At 32.8% G+C, this 20,785-nt stretch overlaps 1 protein-coding gene across 3 annotated transcripts in view; it reads right to left on the bottom strand.

Annotated features, from left to right (window-relative positions):
• Gpm6a (glycoprotein M6A) overlaps positions 1-20,785 on the bottom strand; it is a 238,771-nt gene that overhangs the window by 17,870 nt on the left and 200,116 nt on the right. For all 3 annotated transcript variants that reach the window (XM_076914157.1, XM_076914156.1, XM_034520523.2), the window contains exon 2: positions 2,975-3,167. In XM_076914157.1, the coding sequence (XP_076770272.1) occupies positions 2,975-3,167 (193 nt within the window). The remainder of the gene's footprint in view (positions 1-2,974; positions 3,168-20,785) is intronic.

Genomic DNA, 20,785 nt, shown 5'->3' with positions numbered 1-20,785 from the left:
CTATATAATGATCTAAGGGATTGAACTATGAAGAGGAATAATTTGGACTACCCTAATCAATATAATATTCTTCTCATCCAAATATACTTTATTGGTCTTACAGTTAATTTCTTACAGAATGGATAAAATGTAAAAGTATAAAAATATTCAATTGAAAGTCTCTCCTAAATTCATTTTTCTAAACACCCACAGGTAGTATCCTCAGAGCTTGATCAGAGATCTGAAGTATTTTAATGATTGTTATCTAAATATAAAACCTATAATTTTATAATTAATTGTTAACATATAGTCATTTATTAGTCTTATGACTCCTTACAAACTTTATGCACTATAACTGAATAAAGCCATTTGAATTCAGACTAAATATAGAGAACTGTGGATTCAAAGACATCTGTGGTAGCTTAAAATAATGAACAGTGAGAACATATTTTGTCCAGGCTAGGCTGAGATAGAACTAAAAAGAAAATGTCAGTTTTATCACATTAAAATATGTTCATGAAATCATCTTACTAAAACTCTCCTGAACTAACTAGCAATAACCCAGTTGGATTTTCTTTTTCGTTTTCTTCTTTTCCTCCAATCTCTTCCCCCAAGACAGGGTTTTACTATGCAGCTCTGGCTGTCCTGAAACTCACTACGTAGACTAGGCTGGGCTGGAATTCAGAAATCAGTCTGCCTTTGCCTTCCGAGTTCTGGTGTTAAAGGTGTACAACACTGTGCCCTACTTACCCAGTTGAATTTTGAAATAGCTCAATACATTTCATATGAATTATAAAGATTGGATGATTCTGGCAATTTAAATCTAAGGTGCTGATTGTTACCAAGATTTGGTTCTATGTGTTTGGAAATGTTCAACTCTATGGCGATTAAATCATAGGAATATATATTTATTATCTGATTAAATGGATAAAGCTAGTTTAAAATAATATGTGAAATAATGTTATAATATAAAATAGACAACTTTTAATTTGCTAGTAAGTATTCATTTGCAAGTTTGGGGAACATAATACTTCAGATAGATGGATTGTAGTTTTTAATAATTATTTTCTATTTTTTACAGTGCTGAGGATTAGATATCATATATACTAGATGAGGCTCGCATACATGCAACATAATAGTTAACAATTGTTCTACCACATGGCACTACCCTTGGCTCAATTTGCGATTTCAATATTGAGAAAGACTCATCCTAAGTTTCCCAGGCTGACATTGAAAGTACTCTGTAGCACAGGTAGGATTTGAACTTGAGATTCACCTTACCCCAGCTCATGTAGCTGAGCCCCTAGAGAGTCACCACATGTCTGGCTGGTCTCACTGCCTCAGCAATTCCATTTTTTTCTAATCTCTGTTTGTGGAATGACTATAGGCTTCCTTCATTGTATTTTAATTTTAGTGATTAGAATTTATCTATGTTTAAAATATTCAAATATTTAAGGTAAACATAAAAACTAAATAACTTTTCCTTAAAATTTCTGTTGCTTCCAACTTTGGTTCATACTCTTCTTCCCACAGAGTAGAGAATGGTGATTCTATTGTATGACAGTAATTTGTATCTCTATTTTTTTCATTGTCACAGGGAATTAATAAAATTAATTATCCCAATGATACAACATATTAAAAGTATTGTGGAAACAATCTGCTTATAGTTTATGGAGAATAAAGAAATTTAGCAACATTGTATACTGTCTTTGAGGCAGGGACTTGTATACACCTCTGAAGATCAGGCCGGTTTTAAACAGAGATCTGCCTATCTATTTTCCCCAAGTTCTGGGATTAAAGGTGCCAGCTACTACATGTGGCCCTAATATTGAATAGTTTTGATACTGTAGTTACAGGATCTTCTACTAAGGAGTTAGTAGATCTTAGTATGACACCACAAATGAACTTGGATAAATCAGTAGTGTGGTTGATCACTTTTACCCAGAAGGATATGGTTAAAGAGCAATGGTACCACAAACAACCTGATAGCCAGTATGATTTGAAAGTATAAATAACCTGATTCCAGAAAATGTGAACATGCAGGAAGAACAATTGAATGATGTAGAAAGAAAAGAAATGAGTATTTCAAACATATAAAACTAAGCAGCATGAAATAAGTACAAATAGTGCCAAGGCTAACAAACATGAATGGTTTTAGGGGCAGAGAGTTTGTATTTTAAAAATGTATAATAACAATCTCTGTCTATGATTATGAAATTACCCAAAAGATGATGAGAATTAACAACTTATTTGGAAATGAATCCTCCTTTAAATAAATTTCAAAGACCTATTATCTACAATATAAAACAAGGCATAACCAGGATAAAAGACTTTCACTTCCAGACTGCTTGAGTTAGGTTTATAAAAAAAAAATTGTTTCAACATCATCATAATTTTTATCCTAATAGTTTACATTTTAGGGGATCAAAAAACACAATTGATATTTTCAGCAATGCTGCTCATTATTTAATTTTTGTCTTAAAGAAGACCACAAGAGCCTTTAACATTATTTACAGTATATTCTGTGATGTAGAGAAAGTAAGATAATATATTTATGGCTGGGTTAAAATTTTGAAGTGTCTAATCTTGCTTAGAATTACCAGCCCAGCCAAGCCACCTGCCTCTATCCAGTCTTTTCATTGTATTTATTTATTTATTTATTTATTTATTTATTTATTTATTTTAGAGCCATGTTTAAATTTTTTAAAGAGCCAGGCAAAACTTTCCTGCTTTGTGATAATTTAATTCATGTAAAAGCTGTGACAAAACCTCTATTAATTTGGCTCATACTCTGTGCAAAGTATTTTGTGTTAGTTGACATATTAACCCCTTTCTGAATAATGTTTGCCTCATAAAGTTTTCTTATTTTTGGTTGTTGTTGTTGCTGTTGTTTTGGTTTAGTTTTTTTTTGTTACCTTACCTACCTATTTACTTAGGAAAAAAACATAAACAACATAATGCACTTCCCAAAAGGTAGATATAAAGAATGACTTACATGGTGAAAACATCCAGTGTGTCTCCAGCAGTCCTTGCCACCTCAAAGTAGGTCTGCAGAATGTTGACTGTTCCAGAAAGGGCTTCATGACCACAGCCACAGAACAGGGCAACGCCTGCATACAGCAGGATGGTTGCAATCAGAGAAGCATAGGGGATACCTCCCAGGCATTTAATGCAGCACTCGAAACACCCTGTAGAAGACCAACCAAAAAAAAAAAAAAAAAAAAAAAACCAGGAAAATTTATGTTATTTATTTATCTTGGTAAAATGTTTCTATGACCTCAACACTATAGGAAATAGTATTGATAGATGATCCCAGGTCAACTACATGAAATCAAGTACTAGAGGAACCTGGAAAGAACGAGGAGGAAGCCCATTGTTACCGTCCATTCTCTACCATGAAATGGATGCTTCCCAGGGTCATGATTTCAACTTCTACCATAGTCCAACTGAAGCCCATCTTTTTTAATCACACTCATTATAAACTACCACACAAGCATGCATATCATTCTGCTTTGAACGCATTGCCCTCATATTTCATGTTTTTCATTTTACTTAAATAGTATCTATTTCTTTGAACTATTTGTGCCATTTTCAGATCATCATTTGAAACCTGTAGTACTCTGTAAATCCAAGTAACTGAGTTTTGACCTACAGAATCCAAAAGTACAGTGGAAAAAATTAGGCAGTGTTTGAATACGTTCCAAATATTAAAGGAATTAAAAATGAGTTCTGAGTTGATATATGTGTGTTCCTTACACAGTGACCCATAATGAAAAATCTATTTATAGATTTTGGTTGAAAATAAATGAAAAAGATCTGGACAGAGTCAAAAGCAGAGAACAGGGAGAGCATAATAGTGATCCCATCCCTGTGATTTTTTTAACAGCTTCAATCTTTTGATCTTATAATAAATGGGGAAAATGAGAGGATGACCTTCTACTGTTCTTGCACTGATTAACTGAGACAATATATAAAATAATACCTGTATGACAAGTAACTCCATAAGTGTAAGCTGTTATCATTAGACATGAGTCAACTTGAGGATTAAACTGATACTTCAGCATGAAATTCCTTTGTTCCATATACACTTTATATACTTGGCCTGAAGACAATTGTGTAATATTTTTAGTAGGTCTACATTCTACTTATTTCCTGTCATATGAGGTTAGTTCTTAGACCTTTCACTGGCAGCACTGTATCAGGGCTAAAAAAACTTATATATTTGGGAAGAGTTTGTCTTTCAGATTATAGTACTTTTTGGTTATAGATCCTTTATCTTTATGAATCTTAATCTTTATGTTTTATATGCAATAACATATAAAAGTTGCTGTGTGAAGTGACTTTATGTTTGGAGAATGAGCTAGTATGTTATTTTGATATAGCTCACTAAACAGGCTTAGAGAATCATAACCCATAAGATTTCCTCTAGAAGAAATTTAAACTGGAGTCCAACTACTTCCCCAGTTTTGTTGCTCTTTTTTGTGAAGCAAAAATTATTTCCTGAACATGACATGTATCCTAGAGAGAGAGAGAGAGAGAGAGAGAGAGAGAGAGAGAGAGAGAGAGAGAGAAGGGAAGTGAGGAAGATTAGAACAGCTTGAAACTTCATACTTCATATAGTAGAAAAAAATTCACCAACAGATGGCCGAGACCAGTGTGTGTAGTATCTGAATGTCATTGAGCCCAGTTTGGGTAGAGACTAACAGGGTGGCAGGAAACGAAGTAGACTATTTTCTTTCAATATTCTATCACTCCCATCTCAGTAATTAAAATTAGGAGGGAAATAAGAAAAATTAGTATTAACAAGAGGAAAGACCTCCTAATCTGTTAAATTTACCAAATGGCTGCAATGACTTTGAATTCTAGTTTTGTTTTTTTCTTTTTTCTTTTTTTTCTTTTCCCTGTTTTCAAAGCATTTGATAGTCAGGGAAAGATTCTACTGCAGACTCTTTATAATGTCAAAACCAAATGCTGATGCTCAACACAATCATATGCTTATAAATTCAGACACAAAGAGAAGATAAAAAAAATATTGAATGCCATTACCTTTGCTTTATTCTACAGCATAGATTTTTACAGGAGAATAAAATAGAAAACCAGGGTAACCCAAGAACAGATGAAACAAAAACATAAAAATAATTACCACAATAGTCACTTAGGACTTATGGTTAATTTTATTCCCAATGTAGAGCTAGTTTGTACTTAGTTCATCTTTATCCTACTGTGCTGTTATTAGGGCAATATTAGCTTCTGTGCCAGGTCTCATCTCCCCAAGAAGAAATATGCTTATAAACCAGAGCATCAATTTCAAATTTAATTTGCTATTTGCTTCAAAATTTAGAAACATATAAAACAAATTCTAACACTAGAGGAAACCAAACTTGATGTCTCTCTAAGTTAATACATATTTCAAAAATAGTTCCATGTCCAAAAGACACCGAAATATATCCTTTTTCCATGTTTAAACATTGTCATATAAATTACTCGGAATTATGTTACCTTTGCTGACACATACAAGTTCCTTTGAATTTCTCTTTCTGTATAGTAGAAAAATTCAAGGGTAGAAAAATTTAAGTGTTGATGCTCTGCAAAACTTTTGTTCAAATTTAAACCCTTAAGTGTCTCATTGGGGACATATTGAGCTTGTAAAGGACTACATCCTCATCAAACTTATTCTTCCTAGGAGTCTGAGCAGAGTTGCCTATTGCATTTAAAGAAGTCTTTTTGAGCTCCCATATGGAGAAGCCGCACATCATTTCAGTATTCTCTCCAGCTGCCAGAATCCCACATAGTTGCTGGCAGGGGAGCTTCTTTCCACCCACAGTGAGAAACAGCCTTGGCAGATCAGTAGCATCACCATGGCAACCGTGCCTCTGGGCCAGGATGCACTCCCAATAATCACTGTTGAAGGCTGAGGATTCTGCTGTCCCCCATCATCATGCTTTTACTGAACCTAAAGTGCAAAAACACTCTATTAAATGAATATTAACGAAGTATAGTTAAGTGGGGTTCTGGCATTGGAGGGAATGGATTTCTTGAGAAAAATCTCTATAAAACCAGTAATGATCACTTTGTATATTTTCAGCACTACGTATTATGAGAATTAGGCCTTCTAATTCTCAAACAAAGCCAAGGTTCAAATATTGATAGAGAATTGGTGGGCTATATCCATGTGTGCACACAAAAGCATTTATTATATCCAATCTCTGGGTATAACTTCTCAAGAAAAAATTAATGCTATATGTTGGATTTAAGATGAAGATAAACATTAAAATGATTCAAGAAGCTTTGTTTTCAACACACCCTCAAAAACATTAACATTTTTCCCACTATTTAATGAGTGGCTTCTTCCAGTGTAAAATTTTCAAAGAAATCAGAAACTCCCCTGATATGGTTGTTTTTTTAAAAGATGTACATTTATCTTTTAATACACTATTCAAAGAGTTTACCTCTATTTAAATATCAACAGATAAGCACAGTATTTGATGAATATCTCTCACATTGTACCAAAGTGAAAAACGAGAACCAAAGGAGCAAGAAAGAAAAAAATAAATAAGAAAAGGCTAGACAACAGAAAAGAGAGACCAACAAAGTAAGAATAATGACACACCAAAAATTTACTCATTGATAATTTTTTCCAGTATCCTTTATTGAGGAAATGTTTCTTTCCATATTAAAAAATCCCTACCTTAGCCATTATCCAGTAGGTAGTGAGGTGCTTTGGTTTAAAGGCTACCTATTCTTCTCCATTACATAGTCTCTTCCCTCTCCCTCTCCTTACTCTTCCTCTTCTCTTTTCCCTTCCCTCTCCTCCTTCTCCTCCCCTCCCTTTCTCCTCTCCCTCTCCTTCTCTCTCTCCCTCTTTCTCACTCTCACTCTCCCTCTCCTTCTCCCCTCCCTCTCCCTCTCTTCTCCTCCCCTCTCCTCTCCCTCTTCTCTCCTCTCCTCTCTCAGTCAATACCATTCCTATCACATCTCAATCATATAATACATGATCACATTGCATCAATTATCTATCACTTGCAATCTTGATTTATGGTAGCAAAAGCTGCTCCCACACACTCATGTTTCTCATCTGTGCCATTACCATTGACAGTTAACTTATACTGTCCTGTAAATTTTAGAGATTTTATACAGTGACTCAGTTCATTTTAATTGAAATTTTCATATTCATTTCAGAACTATAAACTTTAACTTATTTTCTCAGTCCTAACAATAATTTTGCAATGTTTTGTTATTTTGTTGATAACCATGTCATCTATGAATATTCTAAGTGCTATCTTTGTTAACACTTAAACTTTCTCATTTATAGTTATTTCTATCTTACTCTGTTAAGTAAAATGAATGAAATGTAAAGAAAAAAGTTATTTTGTATTTCTAAGGGAGAAATAATATTTTATTACTAACTTAATGTTAGATTCTTTATCTAAAGGGGTCTTTTTTGTTTTGAATTCTAAAACATGCTTTTATATCATAAGTAAGTTTGATTCATGCTACTTTTCTATTATCAGCCATGTCAATATTTTTCTTATTTTTTAATTATTTGACGTCATTATTTTATTTCAAAAGGCAGTAGTCATGCTAAGTTTTGAAATGTAGCTAAAATTTTTACTTTACCATAACTTTTTATTGGACACTGTTGTTTTTGTTAGTCCACTAAGTATATAATTATTTAATCCTTATAGAGTTGCCAGGGATGGTGCTAGTTGTTAGAGATGTGGAAATTAACAAAATAAATATTAAAGAGGTAGAATAGAGATAATGAGCAAATTGTTTTAAAAAGTATTTATGCGTATTTGTGAAAAGTGCAAAGAAATTCTGAGTAAAGAAGAAAGGTCAAGAATATTAAAATATTGATGTCGGGTTTTGATAAAGAGGTCAGGGAATGAGTAAATGACGTGACATCTACAAACTATCTAAAAGATGTGAAGGTATATTAAATAAAACATCATAATGGAACACTTCTCATTAATAGAAGAAAAATAGCAAAGAAAATATCTATACCAAGGTAAAACACTAAGACAAAGATGAAAGTTGGAGAAAAAGCAATATAGGAGATTTAAGGAAGAAGCAACCCTCATTACCGAGTGTGAGATGTGTCAATAACAAGGGTAGAACAAAGGTTGAAATTTCATAGAATAGTTAATATGAAGCAGTTGCCTAGAAGCTGAGAGCATAAGCCTCCAGCTAGTCAGGGATCACTAAGCTACCTTTTGATGATTGCCTTGCCCAGTGGTCTAAAGCCCATTCACTAATGCTGCAGGGCAGCATGCTAAAACCTAGAAACCCCCAAGGGCTAATGCTGGATTATGTTGATCCAAGGTTTCTTCAAATTTCAAAAGGAAGACCCTAGAAATCAATTTGGGTACTAGACGAATCTCTCGGTAATCGATAGTGGTCTTAGTATCATCTTCAGAATTGGGAGGAGAGATAATCAGCTAAAGTTAAAATATTAATTAACATTTACATCCTTCACCTCTTTTTAAACTGTCACCATGGTTTCCAATTTAGCCTTTGTGTTTTAACAGAATAGAGACCAGCTAATTTTCTCCTATCATATTATAGATGGAAATACATCCCTGGTGGGACTGAGAGAACTATGACGAATTTACGGGCTAAGCTCATTCCATATGCTCACAACCTTTTGTATACTTGGCCTAATATCAGGGACTCTGAATCACTATTCAAATCGTAAATGAAAGTTTTCTTGAGTGTTTTATACAGTTTATGTAGAATTAATTAAAATTATTGTTATTTGGATGCTGTTTGTTTCTACATGTTAATGGGCTAAAAATTTACACATTTAATTTGGTTTCAGAAACTTCAGAACACACAGTATCAAAATACATGTTATTTAGTATATCTTGTGATCACCATATTATTTAGTAAACCAGAATCACTGACATTAGGCTTAATATGTAAAACATATCCAAATATTAGTAGATATATAGCTCCTTATAAAGTAGAAGATAATTGAAATATGAATATTAGTTCAAAATTAAACTTATGAAAATTATTTATACTGAACAATGCTTATCAAACATTTTATGAATGTTTTAATGGCTGTAACTAAGAACAGTATAATCCAGTATTCATTATAAACAGTATAAACAGTATACTAGATTATAACTTGAATAATTAAAATTCAAAAATATTGTCCTTATTAACATTATTTTAAATATTTCTTGCTTTAAATCATGTACAGAAGTCAGCTTGTTATAAAATCGGTGGTTTGCCATCATAATCATAACCTTAGCACAACTGAAGTCACAACAGAAATATAGTTTAGACCTTTGAACCCAGAAGGTAGGTAGTAACACTTAGTAAAACAAGAAAAAAAACCTAATCCACAAAGTCCATAGTTCTGGGAAAGTCTCAGAATGTTTTAACTTTTTTTTTTTTTTTTTGGCTTCTGTAGTTCTGCCTTTAGCTAACTGTTCTTGTTAACTAAAGTGTATTAACTCAGGTTGTGTGTTTCAGGTGGTCTTAAAAGCCCAACCTGAAAAAAAAAGGCTCAGAGCTATACTGGGGTTCCAAACCCCAAGAGTAGTCACTTGCTGACTAATAAGGACTATCTCTTGCTTTACAACTGTGTATTAGATAGTAGTCTTCTCTGGTGAATATTTTACAATATCATGTTTTGACATGGCATTGCCAAAATAATGTACTCCAGTGATGGACAAGTTAGGACCTTAAATATTTCAGTCATTGCTACAATACTGTATTTAAACCACTTTCTAATTAAAAGGAAAGAAAAAAAGTTAAAAGGATCATCCATGTTGGAAGGCATTCTTCCTTTGATAGTTAATTAACAACATTACCAGTTATATCCTAACTAAAGACCCCAGATTCTCATCATTGAGAACCCAAAACTTTCATTTTTTTAGTGGATTCTGATAACAGAATCATGATGTTTTTAAGACCTATCTGTAAACTATAGTACATAAATAATATAGTGATTAAACAAATATGACTATGAAAAATTATAAAAAGTAGCTGATTAAAATGTATATCATACAACTAACCATACCACTGAATCGTCTGTGAACACTTTCTCTGTACCAGAAACATGGTCAAGACTACCACTGCATTGACTGGTGTCATCTCCCAGCTCCTTATGAACCATGTGACAGCTAAATGATTATTGAGAGTAGATACTGAAATGTATTTGAAAGGCTGTTTACTGTGAGTCTTTTCAGAAAACATTTCATTTTTATTTTGTGATACTTATTACTAATTAAGATACAGTTATTTTGTTGGAATTATATTGCAAATTACAGAACATTCTGTACTGGTCAACATGACTTAGCAAAAAAAAAAAAGTTTTGATTAATTAGCTTGTTTCCTCAAGGCAGAAAGCTAATTGCTTCATTAATGATTAGAACCATACACTTCTAGCTGTGATAAATAATCCCAGAGGGTAAAGGAACAGTCAGAGGGAGACATGTTTCAGATATGGAAAAATAAAAACAAAACAAAAAATAAGTTTTAGCAGGAAAATGTTTGGAGCCTATTAAGTCTGGTCTGATTTCTAGACACCTGTATGGTTTTTGTAGACCCCAGATTTCTTACTTGCATGGTGTCTGGAGATCCAGTCAAAATTCTCACATATTTCTGCAATAGATGCATTCTTGATATGAACCACCTAAATTAAATGGCTTGCTTCCTCTTGATCTTGAGAGATTTGTTCAAAACATGGATCATTTATTCATTTGTTCTTTCATGTACTTGTATATTTGCTTGTTGGTTGCAGTAGCCACTGCCTAACAAATTCTGTTAAATTTAGCTAAAAACAATAAAGTATTGTTGTCTCACAATTTGAAGATAATAATTTATTGTCTTCTCCACTTGGCAGCTGGGTCTGCATGTAGTTGAGGCTAAGGGATGCCCAAACCCGAGTCATTGTAATGCACTACGTAAAGCTGGATGTGCATGAAATCCTTCACCACAATCATGAAACCTAAGCTATCATGTGTTGGCAAGTTTGAGGTTTACAGAAAAAAAAAAAGAACCAGATATTTTGCATCCATCAGTACTTAAACCTGTTTTGAATACTTTTGCTTTCAAAATTCTACTTTGATAATTTGATAATCCACAGTGAGGATTTTCAGTATGATTCTGAATAAAAGTCAAAATAAAACAAAATTACACACCAAGACAACAGTCGAGCACCTACAAAGTCCCTTAAGACTTAGAATCATTAAATTCCTAATGAGAAAAATCTGACAAGAATAGAAAAGAACATTTGCCTCTTAAGACAACTAATTTTGGAAAATAGCTGGTTTGTACTTTTTTAACCTGAAGAAATTTATTACCTGAAGTTATTTATTAGTATTCAATATAATTTATATGATTCTGTATGCCATTAGCAAATATTGCTTCAGATTAATGTGATACCTGGGGGTCAAGTCTCTTGGACTCAGATAACTATACAAGAAATGGCTGTACTTTACTTGATACCACATTGCACCAATTTACTTACTGGAGGAACTAAAACATTCTATTACACAAACTTCTAGCAAAATATCTTCTCTTCATTGGCAGTAAGGTAAATGTCCTGTAATCATAAAGGATCTTAGTTATTAACAAAAGTTAAACTTTAAATTTAATTTTGCTCTATAGTATGATTACAAAAGGTGAGACTTCATAGATTTATAAAATGTTCCTTTGAGTAAGATTTTATAATATAGTAGAGAAGTGGTGGATTTAAATTTCATTTCCATATATTTACATATACATAATTAATTGATGTAATTAAACATCATGCAAGAGTCTTTTAAAATATATGTTTCCCAAGGAAACTTAGAAAGTTAGAAGAACCTGTCAATAATAACTCCTATATAACATCAAGATATGCTTTGGTAATATCTTGGCTATATGATGAACCATATGTGTCATAAAATAAAGTTGTGTTGTATACATCACTGAAAGGCTACAACTGAACTGTTTCTAGTGTAGCAAGTAATGAATCTTTGCAACAAGATAAATGCATTATTTGGAGTTCATATTAGTGTAATTTTGAATTACATTTATTTATGTATTTAACTTATTTATTTTTGTTTTTGTGTGTGCTTGCATATATATGTATGTTTGAATGCCTTGGTGTATGTGTGTGAAGGTCAGAGAACAATTTCTAGAAGTGAGTTTTGTGCTTCCACCATGTGGGGCTGTGCACGAGACTCAGATACTCGGGTATGGCTGAGTATCTTCCTCTACCCTAAGCTATCCCTTGGTTCCCATATGCTTACTTTCAAACTATAAAAGAAGAAATGAAAACAATAAAAACTAATCCCAAGAGAATGTTCACAGTCTTAAACCTGAAATGCTGTGAAAAAATATATTGGTCATTGCTAAAACCATATAATACAACATACATGATATCTGTAGATCTAAACATTTTTTTCTCAAATATTTCTCTAGGGTAATTTAGAATTATTGAACTTGTACATTTACTCCATATTTTAAAGATCATATCTTTCAAGAGTAGATACGTAAAATTTTCTTTCATAGTTATTACAATATATCAAAACTGGCTCCCAGACCAAAAATTTTAAGCTGTATTTTCAATTTTGAAACAATGCTTCAAATGCCTAGCAAACAAAATAAATTTTGCAGATAATCTTTAATTAATTTGTTTTATGATAATATTATGAGGATATTCAAAGTGGGGGGGTATAATAATTGTTTCAGGACGATTAGAATCAAATCGCCATTATAAGTTGAAAGGAACACTTTTGACTGTGAGAGCCTGAATATTATCTATGCTCCTTTGGAATCTGAGAGATGCTGATGGCAGCCCTTCAAGAAAGAGATGCTGTGGCCAATGCTGCCTTTTGCAGGCATCAGAAAGCCTCTAAAAGCTAAACTGCATTTTATGTCAAAAGAATATTTTTGTTCTCTCTCCTAAACAACTCCGTTCCCGTTGCTTATTAAGGGCATTATTTCCAGATGCCTTGTTCTTTAAAATTCATCCAATGCATTATCTTATTAAAGGATTGGAGGAAATGTTGGTTTTATCTGAGCCAAGCCTCAGACTGTCATTTTGTTGCTTCTATTACAATTTGAATGAGTACCATGATCATGAAAGACAAACGCATGCTTTTTTATTACTGCAATCTCACCCCTAATTTATCCCGTACCCCAAATGCTTGATGTCTTTTGCTTCTTTTGATCATATTCCATATGACCCTTAGACAGTATGGGCTGAAAAGTAAATGTTTAAAGAGATGAGAACCGTACAAAACATCTTGTGACCCTGCCATAGTCAAGCCTGCCTGGTAGCTGTTTTTGAATTCGGCTCACCACGGGGCACATCTTTAAGAGAGCTCAGCCTACAGATGAAAACCTGCTCTCCAAATAAATCTTTTTCTTTCGAGTTACTAAATCCCCAGAATTTCATGAATACACACAAAGCTTATTTTCAGCTCCTTCCAGCCACCTCTGGCGAAACAAAAACAAGCTGTAAGGCTGGTAAGAGACTGTCGATGGAATACGTGACAAAGCAAACATATTCAATAGATATTCATTCCCTACAACCACTAACAGCTAGAGCTTGGTTTGATTGATAGCTCTCGAGACCAGGGGTCATGTTTTACACATCTTTGTGTATGCAGCGTTTCAAACCGTTTCACTTAGGAAGACAGGAAACACTGACAAACTCCGAAAGACAGTGTCCAGCGTTTGTTTCGGTTTTCCTTTGGTTATTCTATTGTGTAGAAAAGAAAGATCGACTTCGCACATCAGAATGTGTGCTCATCAAAGTCAGCATGTTAACCCAAATTCTTAAGAGACTAATACATTGTAGTCACAAAAATGGAATTGAAACCTTAAAAGTATATTACACATAAAATAGGTAATTGTAGCATTTGGTTGTGATTTGTTACCTCGATAGGGTGAAAGAAATCACAGAAAATAATAGGACTATTCTACATTTTCAAACAACTAGCAGCCACTTAAATTTCTTTGGCATTTTCCCCTATTTCAAAATTTAAGAAGCAAAACTGAATTTACAAACACCACTGAAATTCTTTGAAAGACACAGGGTTAGTTTTATTCTCTTTATAGCTCTTGTATAAAAAAAAAAAATGGAAAGTCTTGCAACAGGCAACTCTTTTGTTTTTCAGTTTTTCTCTTTAAATCATTTATTTTATTTTTTAAGATTCAATTACATCATTTTCCCCTTCCATTTTCCCTCCCAAACATGTAAGCAAATATTATATATGTATATAAATGTATGTATATGTATGTATGTAAATATTACTTCTAAATGCATAAATAAAGCCTACTTAATCTGCATAATATAACGTTTACCTGTGTTTTCAATCTGACCATTTGGTAGTGGATGAGTACTTCTCTTCCCTGGAGAAGACTATTTCTCCTGCTTGCAGCATTCTTTAGCTGCTATTAGTGTAGGGTTGAAGGCCTCATTGTTTTTACTCCATACATACAAATACACACACACACACACACACACACACACACACACGATTCTTTTATTTTCGCATACTAGGTTACAGGATCTGAAGTATTTCACAACCAGAACAGAATTATGATAATCCAGGGGAAATATGGGATAAAAATAACCTGTTCCTTTCATGACTAGGAAGCATATATCCCAAGAATATGGGTGCTATATATGACTCAACTCAGAAAAACAATGAAAGGAAAATACATTGTCAGAATCTCTTCCTCTTCTATGACATGCTTCCTTTCTCAACCATTCCTTAATAAACTACATAATGTAGCAGATTAAACAGAGATATATTTACTTGAAACTTTCATAGATGCTGATATACTAAACAAAAAGAAAAACTCATGTTGGAAAGAGTTTGCTAGAATATTTTATTTAATCAAAAGTTCTAGAATTTGACTTTAAAACTTGTTTAATTTTAATCATTTTAAAATTAAATTAACATAAATATGAAATAGTCATGTAATGCTATTCTATAACGAATTCTATAGTGAATATGCACTGTCTTTTAGTTATATTTTAAGATATATTAACTATAAATATTGAGTCTGCTGATAAATAAAACAGAATATCATATGGAGCTGGACTATACTCAGATTATACTATACTCAGACCTACCCACATCCAAAAAATATTTTAAAAGAATACAATGTGTTATATTTAAACACTTTAAACAAAATACTGTGATGTAAAATTGAAAAAAAATAAAAACAGAGCAGGGCAATACGAATACAATAGGATACAATTTACAAATGAAATGTTTGACAAAATAGTAGCAAAATCTTTTATGAAGGCAGAGTTTGTTAATTAGAAATCTGCAGGATGAAAGCCTTATACAATACATACATACATACATACATACATACATATATACATACATATATGTATGTATGCATCTCACAGACAGATCCCTGAAACTGGAATTACAAAAGGCTCTGAGGCACTAAGTAATGACTGGGAACAGACCTCATGTCACCTGCAAAAATGTCAAGTGTTCTTAACTGCTAAGATCTCTCCAGTCACAGCATACCATATTAATGACACTCTGTCTTATTATCATTTACACAGTTATCCGTTAACTCCATTGGGTAATAAGCTTCATTATTTCATGAGAGAAGTATACAAAAATCCTTGAAGAAATTAGTAGCAGAACTGTGTTGTATTTTTTCAACTTTCTTTTGGTTTTTTTGTTTTGTTTTGTTTTGTTTTTTGTTTCGGTTTTGGTTTTGCACTAACTAGCAGAAATTTAGTTTTTCAGTATCTTTTAATTTTGAATCCTTTACTATAAATGAAACTATATATGAAAAATACACAATTGGTGCTCAGTTAATATTTGCTGAATAATGTTATATGTTATTTATTTTTTAAAAACTCCTGAGCAAATTATTGACAATTAACTTTTATAGTTCTCAGTCAAAAATGAAAATGTCAAAAAGTAGCTGACCAAGTCAAGTTTATATAATAACACATGTCTTATTTTTAGTGATAAGAACTGTAATCACCATATATTTATAGTAAAATTGAATGAAAATTGTAATTATGAAAAATATCAATAATCATAAAATAAATGATAATTTGACATTATAAGGGGTGACATATCCACAAATAAAAGAAGGCAAAGATGTTTGAATTGTATTTCAACAATGTTATAAGAATTATTACAAAATTCCTGGAAAGTGAAGCTGCGTCATCAATTGCTGGACAGTGTAATACTATCCAGAGTCAATATAGAAATATTCCATTTCTCAGTTTTTTAGTCAAGAAATAATTGATATGGCTATGTATTTAATACAGAGTAGTAAGGATAAAGTTTCTACATATTTATTCTCTCTTTGTAAAACATTTTCATAATAGGTTAAAATAGTGTGTTGATATTAGTATGTAGAAAAAAACAAAAGCTACTACTTAAGGAGAATAACTGACAGGATGAAGTGGAAGCTACGGACTCAGCTGTCAATCAAGATGTGTTAGAATAACCTTTTGTGTTAATGGGCAAGTCTCTGAACCTACACTGAACAGTTAATGGTCCAAATGGACTGAAAAATCTCTAAGTGCTTTTCTGCTTGTATTTTTGATATTTATAAAAAAAAAAAAAGACAACACGATTGATTTTCTGAAGGATGCAAAGTAAACCAAAGTGAATTATGAAGCACACATTTGTAAAAAGGGCAAGGGAGTAGAGATCTGACCAGAAGTAGAACAAGCATCATGTATATCACTATGTTTTCAAATTATCTTGCATACTTCGGAAGCATTCAAAGCATTGCATGTATGCCATTCACAAGGCTTTTCATATAATTGGGTGAGATCAAAGGTACTAAAGAAAAACAGAAGTGAGGTAAAGATGAAACATATTATAATTATCAAGCATGTAAATTGTAAAGTATATACTGAAGACACAGTCTAAATTAGGAATAATAGAAGAAATATTGGGTGGAGTTTAGAGAGAATAATGACAAAAAAAAGGTAAAAGGATGGAATATCAATGAATCCGAATAATTATTTTCTTGTTGAAAAAGGGTGATAATCTGATAAAAAATAGAAACAGCACAAATACATTATTGTTGGAAACGTGGGATTTGCATCACTGTTCAATGCATTCCCAGTGCATATCTCCTTACTCATGTTCTCTGATGTAGTATTTTAAGAGTTAACCCTTGGAATTAAATGTGGATCAGTTTTGTGATATAGCAGTGTTCTGTTTGCCTAATATTAGCCTATTGATTGGATTAGAATGATTACATTGAGGGATGCCCACATTCCTCTACCCGCCCAAACTTCAGACTCATCCATCTCATTCCATTCAGCTTTGGCAACCATATTTATCTGGAAAGCTACTCAGAGATTTTGTTTCTGTAATGCTATTTGTGTGGGGGGGAGCAAAAAAATCTGGAAGAAAAGGCATGTATAAAAATAAGAACATTACAACCATTGGGTCATCATTAATACAAAATCTTGCTCAGCATACTCCAAAGGCAATGCTCTGGTCACAGAACAAATCTATGAGATACAATTAATTTATCTAAATATGGACAGCAGAAACTTTGTTATGATTGTTGGTCTTGACCATCAAGTTGATGATCATCTACGAAATAGAAATTGGACCTCATGAACAGTTGGGAGAGAGAACTTATATGAGCCCACCTCCAGCAGAAAACAAGGCATCAAGTGAGGGATGGGGTTGCCATCCCACAGTCAAAACTCTGACCCATAATTGTTCCTGTCTTAAGGGACAAAAATGGAGAAGAGCCTGAGGAAAAGGAGGTACAGTGACAGGCCCAAAGTGGGATCCAGCTCAGGGGAGGTCCCAAGGTCTGACACTATTATTGAGGTTATGGAATGCTCACAAAAATGAGGACTATCATGACCGCACTCCAGAAGACCCAACAAGCTCCTCAAAGATTCAGATGCAGATAGTTACACCCAACCAATGGACAGAAGCTGCTGTGCCCTGTGGTTGAATTAGGGAAAAGCTTGAAGAAGCTGAGGAGGAGGGTGACCCTGTAGGAGGACAAAGCAGTCTCAACTAACCTGGACCTCTGAGATCTCTCAGACACTGACTCACCAACCAGGCAGCATATACCAGCTGATATGAGGCCTCCTAACACATATATAGCAGAGGACTGCTGGGTCTGGACTCAGTCAGAAAAGATGCACCTAACCTTCAAGAGACTGAAGTGACCACCGAGTGGGGAAGTCTGGTAAGGTGGAGCATAGGGAAAGTGGAGATATCCTCGTGGAGATGGGAGAGGAGGTATGGGATGTGGAATAGTCAGAGGGTGGACCAGTAGGGGAATAAATTCTGGAGTATAAGAAAATATTAAATAAAATTAAACATACAAAAAAAGAAAAATGTCTCCCATCACTTCTCATTTCAGTATTTAAAACATTTGATTGAATGTCCCAATACTGTGTTTTCTGAAGCAAAAGAAAACAACAGGAAGTGTTTTCAGAGAGTGTACCTGAAAGATAACTTGTTTGAAATCATTAATGCATGCTTTCCAAGAGTTATTTACTTATAAAGACTTGAAGTACAAGCCTTAATTTAATAGATAATAATACAAAAAAAGTAACGAATTCCTCCTGCCTGTTCTTGCTCACTATCCTTAACTCTTCACAGACATGTGAAAGCAAAGGACAATTTCTGGCTTTTTGAATTAAATACCTCACTTACCAGAGTATTGAGTAATCTATGGGGAACATGTCTTAACAGCATAATCTGGTTTATTATGGCTTTCTGCCTAATAGCTAATTGATTAGAAAACCCAATTAGCCAGTTGTATAAGGCCTCATCATCAACAGTTTATTTGGTTTTGTTAATGTATTATAATTCCTTCCAACTGAATTTTTAGAAAGCATCTAAAACAATTTCAAGTCACTCATTTCTTAAATATTTAATAATAAAACAAATATTCACTCATTCAGTCTATCATTGCTGTCAAAGAGGATTATGATATTAAATTATGACTAAGTATTTAGAAATAGCCTTTGGTAGAATTACAAATAAAACATAGAGATGTATGCAAACATACTAAAATAATTTTCTGATAAAATTATTTTCCCATAAAATATCAATTAAATTTTTCTTAAAAATGTCAAATTATAGGTTTGCCAGACTGAGACAGAAAGACCACTTGATCAGTGCTTAAGTAGTCTCATTGCTATTTTGACAACAGGAATACACAGCACAGTTTTAGAAAGAAAACAATCACATGTGTCTCCAACTCCAGGAGATCAGATACCCTCTTCTGGCCTCCATGATACTGTGAACAAACAGTATATACTCACACATACACACCCACATACAAAGAAAAAAAGAAAAGGATATATGTGTATGTATGTGTGTGTGTGTGTGTGTGTGTGTGTGTGTGTGTGAGTGTGTGAGTATTCATGGATCTAAGAATACACACACATATATGTTCAATGGATATATTAAAGGAAATATATATGTGTGTATATATATACATATATATTTAAAAGACATACTAAAAGGAAGAATATATATTTATATATATATTTATAAATATATACACATATGTATGCATATATGTACATTCATATACATATATTTAAGTTCCACCATTAGCTAACAAAAACCATTTAAGCAAATTATAAAAATACTTAAAATCTTTTATTGCCATCGCAGAACATGAGAAATCTTTGGCATACACCATGTTTTTTATTCTTCCTTTTTCCCCCCAACATAATATTTGTATTAATTATTTTGGAAGTTCGCCTGACATACCCCAATGCTATTTTAATAAGACTTTATTTCAACTCAGACTTTTTAACAATTGGTTTATATGTTTATTTTCTCACACTGATATTCATCATTCCATATTTTTCTATATATTGTTTCTAGAGTAGTTTTGTCTTATAGTTTCGTGTCCATGTGTGTCTACAGTCTCAAGTTAATAAGGATTTCTTGCTTTCTTAATTTCACAACACTATCTTCAGATCTGAAAATGGTGTATGATACAAAATACATATTCAGTAAATCCTTGCTGTTCATATTAAACAACATTTTTACTGAATTCTTTTTTCCTCTCATGGCTACTATTGTAAGGGATCTTAATTCATAAGTAGTATATGGATGAGATGTATATTACTACAGAACGACATGGTTTCATTTACTTATAATTATAAAGCTGTTATATTTTAGATAAATGGATCAAATGTTTGTATCCTCTATACCACTAAGAAACAACAATAAAAACCCAAAGGGAGGCACATAAAACTGACAAAAAAAAATAACTGGAAAGGGGGATAATATTTGAATTGTAAATAAATAAAACATCCATTAAAATGTGTCCAATAAAAATAAGAAAAAAAATAAGAAAAAATAAATTCATGGATATTTGTATATGAAAATTAAATACCAAAGAAATCTTGGACAAATGAATTTTAGAAATTTTGGGGCATATTAATTATACATTTAGGACATATAATTTTAATAATTAATAATTAAAATTAATAAGCTTTAATAATAATCAGGCTTGGAGACTCAGCAGATCTGGTTATATAACAGGCTCTCTGAGCCTTCCTTCAGGTGAGTAATGAATCATGCTGCAAATTGGTACAGGACTAGGCATGAGCAGGGTGAAATCAGACTAAGCCACAAACAGGAGAGTCAGAATCCTAGATCAGCCATTCATTCACAGAGTGACTGAATTTAACCTAACTGTTTTTAACATCTAAAACTAATTTTCTGACACATATTTACCTCCAGATTTTTATACAAATATCTGTCATATTATATCTTCTAATTTTATAACAGCTTTGTGCATATGAAGTTTTTATTAATAATTAAGCCAGGGCTTATACTGTCTCCAGAAT

Source organism: Arvicanthis niloticus, chromosome 16 (assembly GCF_011762505.2).
Source record: "Arvicanthis niloticus isolate mArvNil1 chromosome 16, mArvNil1.pat.X, whole genome shotgun sequence".
Taxonomy (NCBI): domain Eukaryota; kingdom Metazoa; phylum Chordata; class Mammalia; order Rodentia; family Muridae; genus Arvicanthis; species Arvicanthis niloticus.
This window is presented reverse-complemented; position numbering and strand designations above follow the sequence as displayed.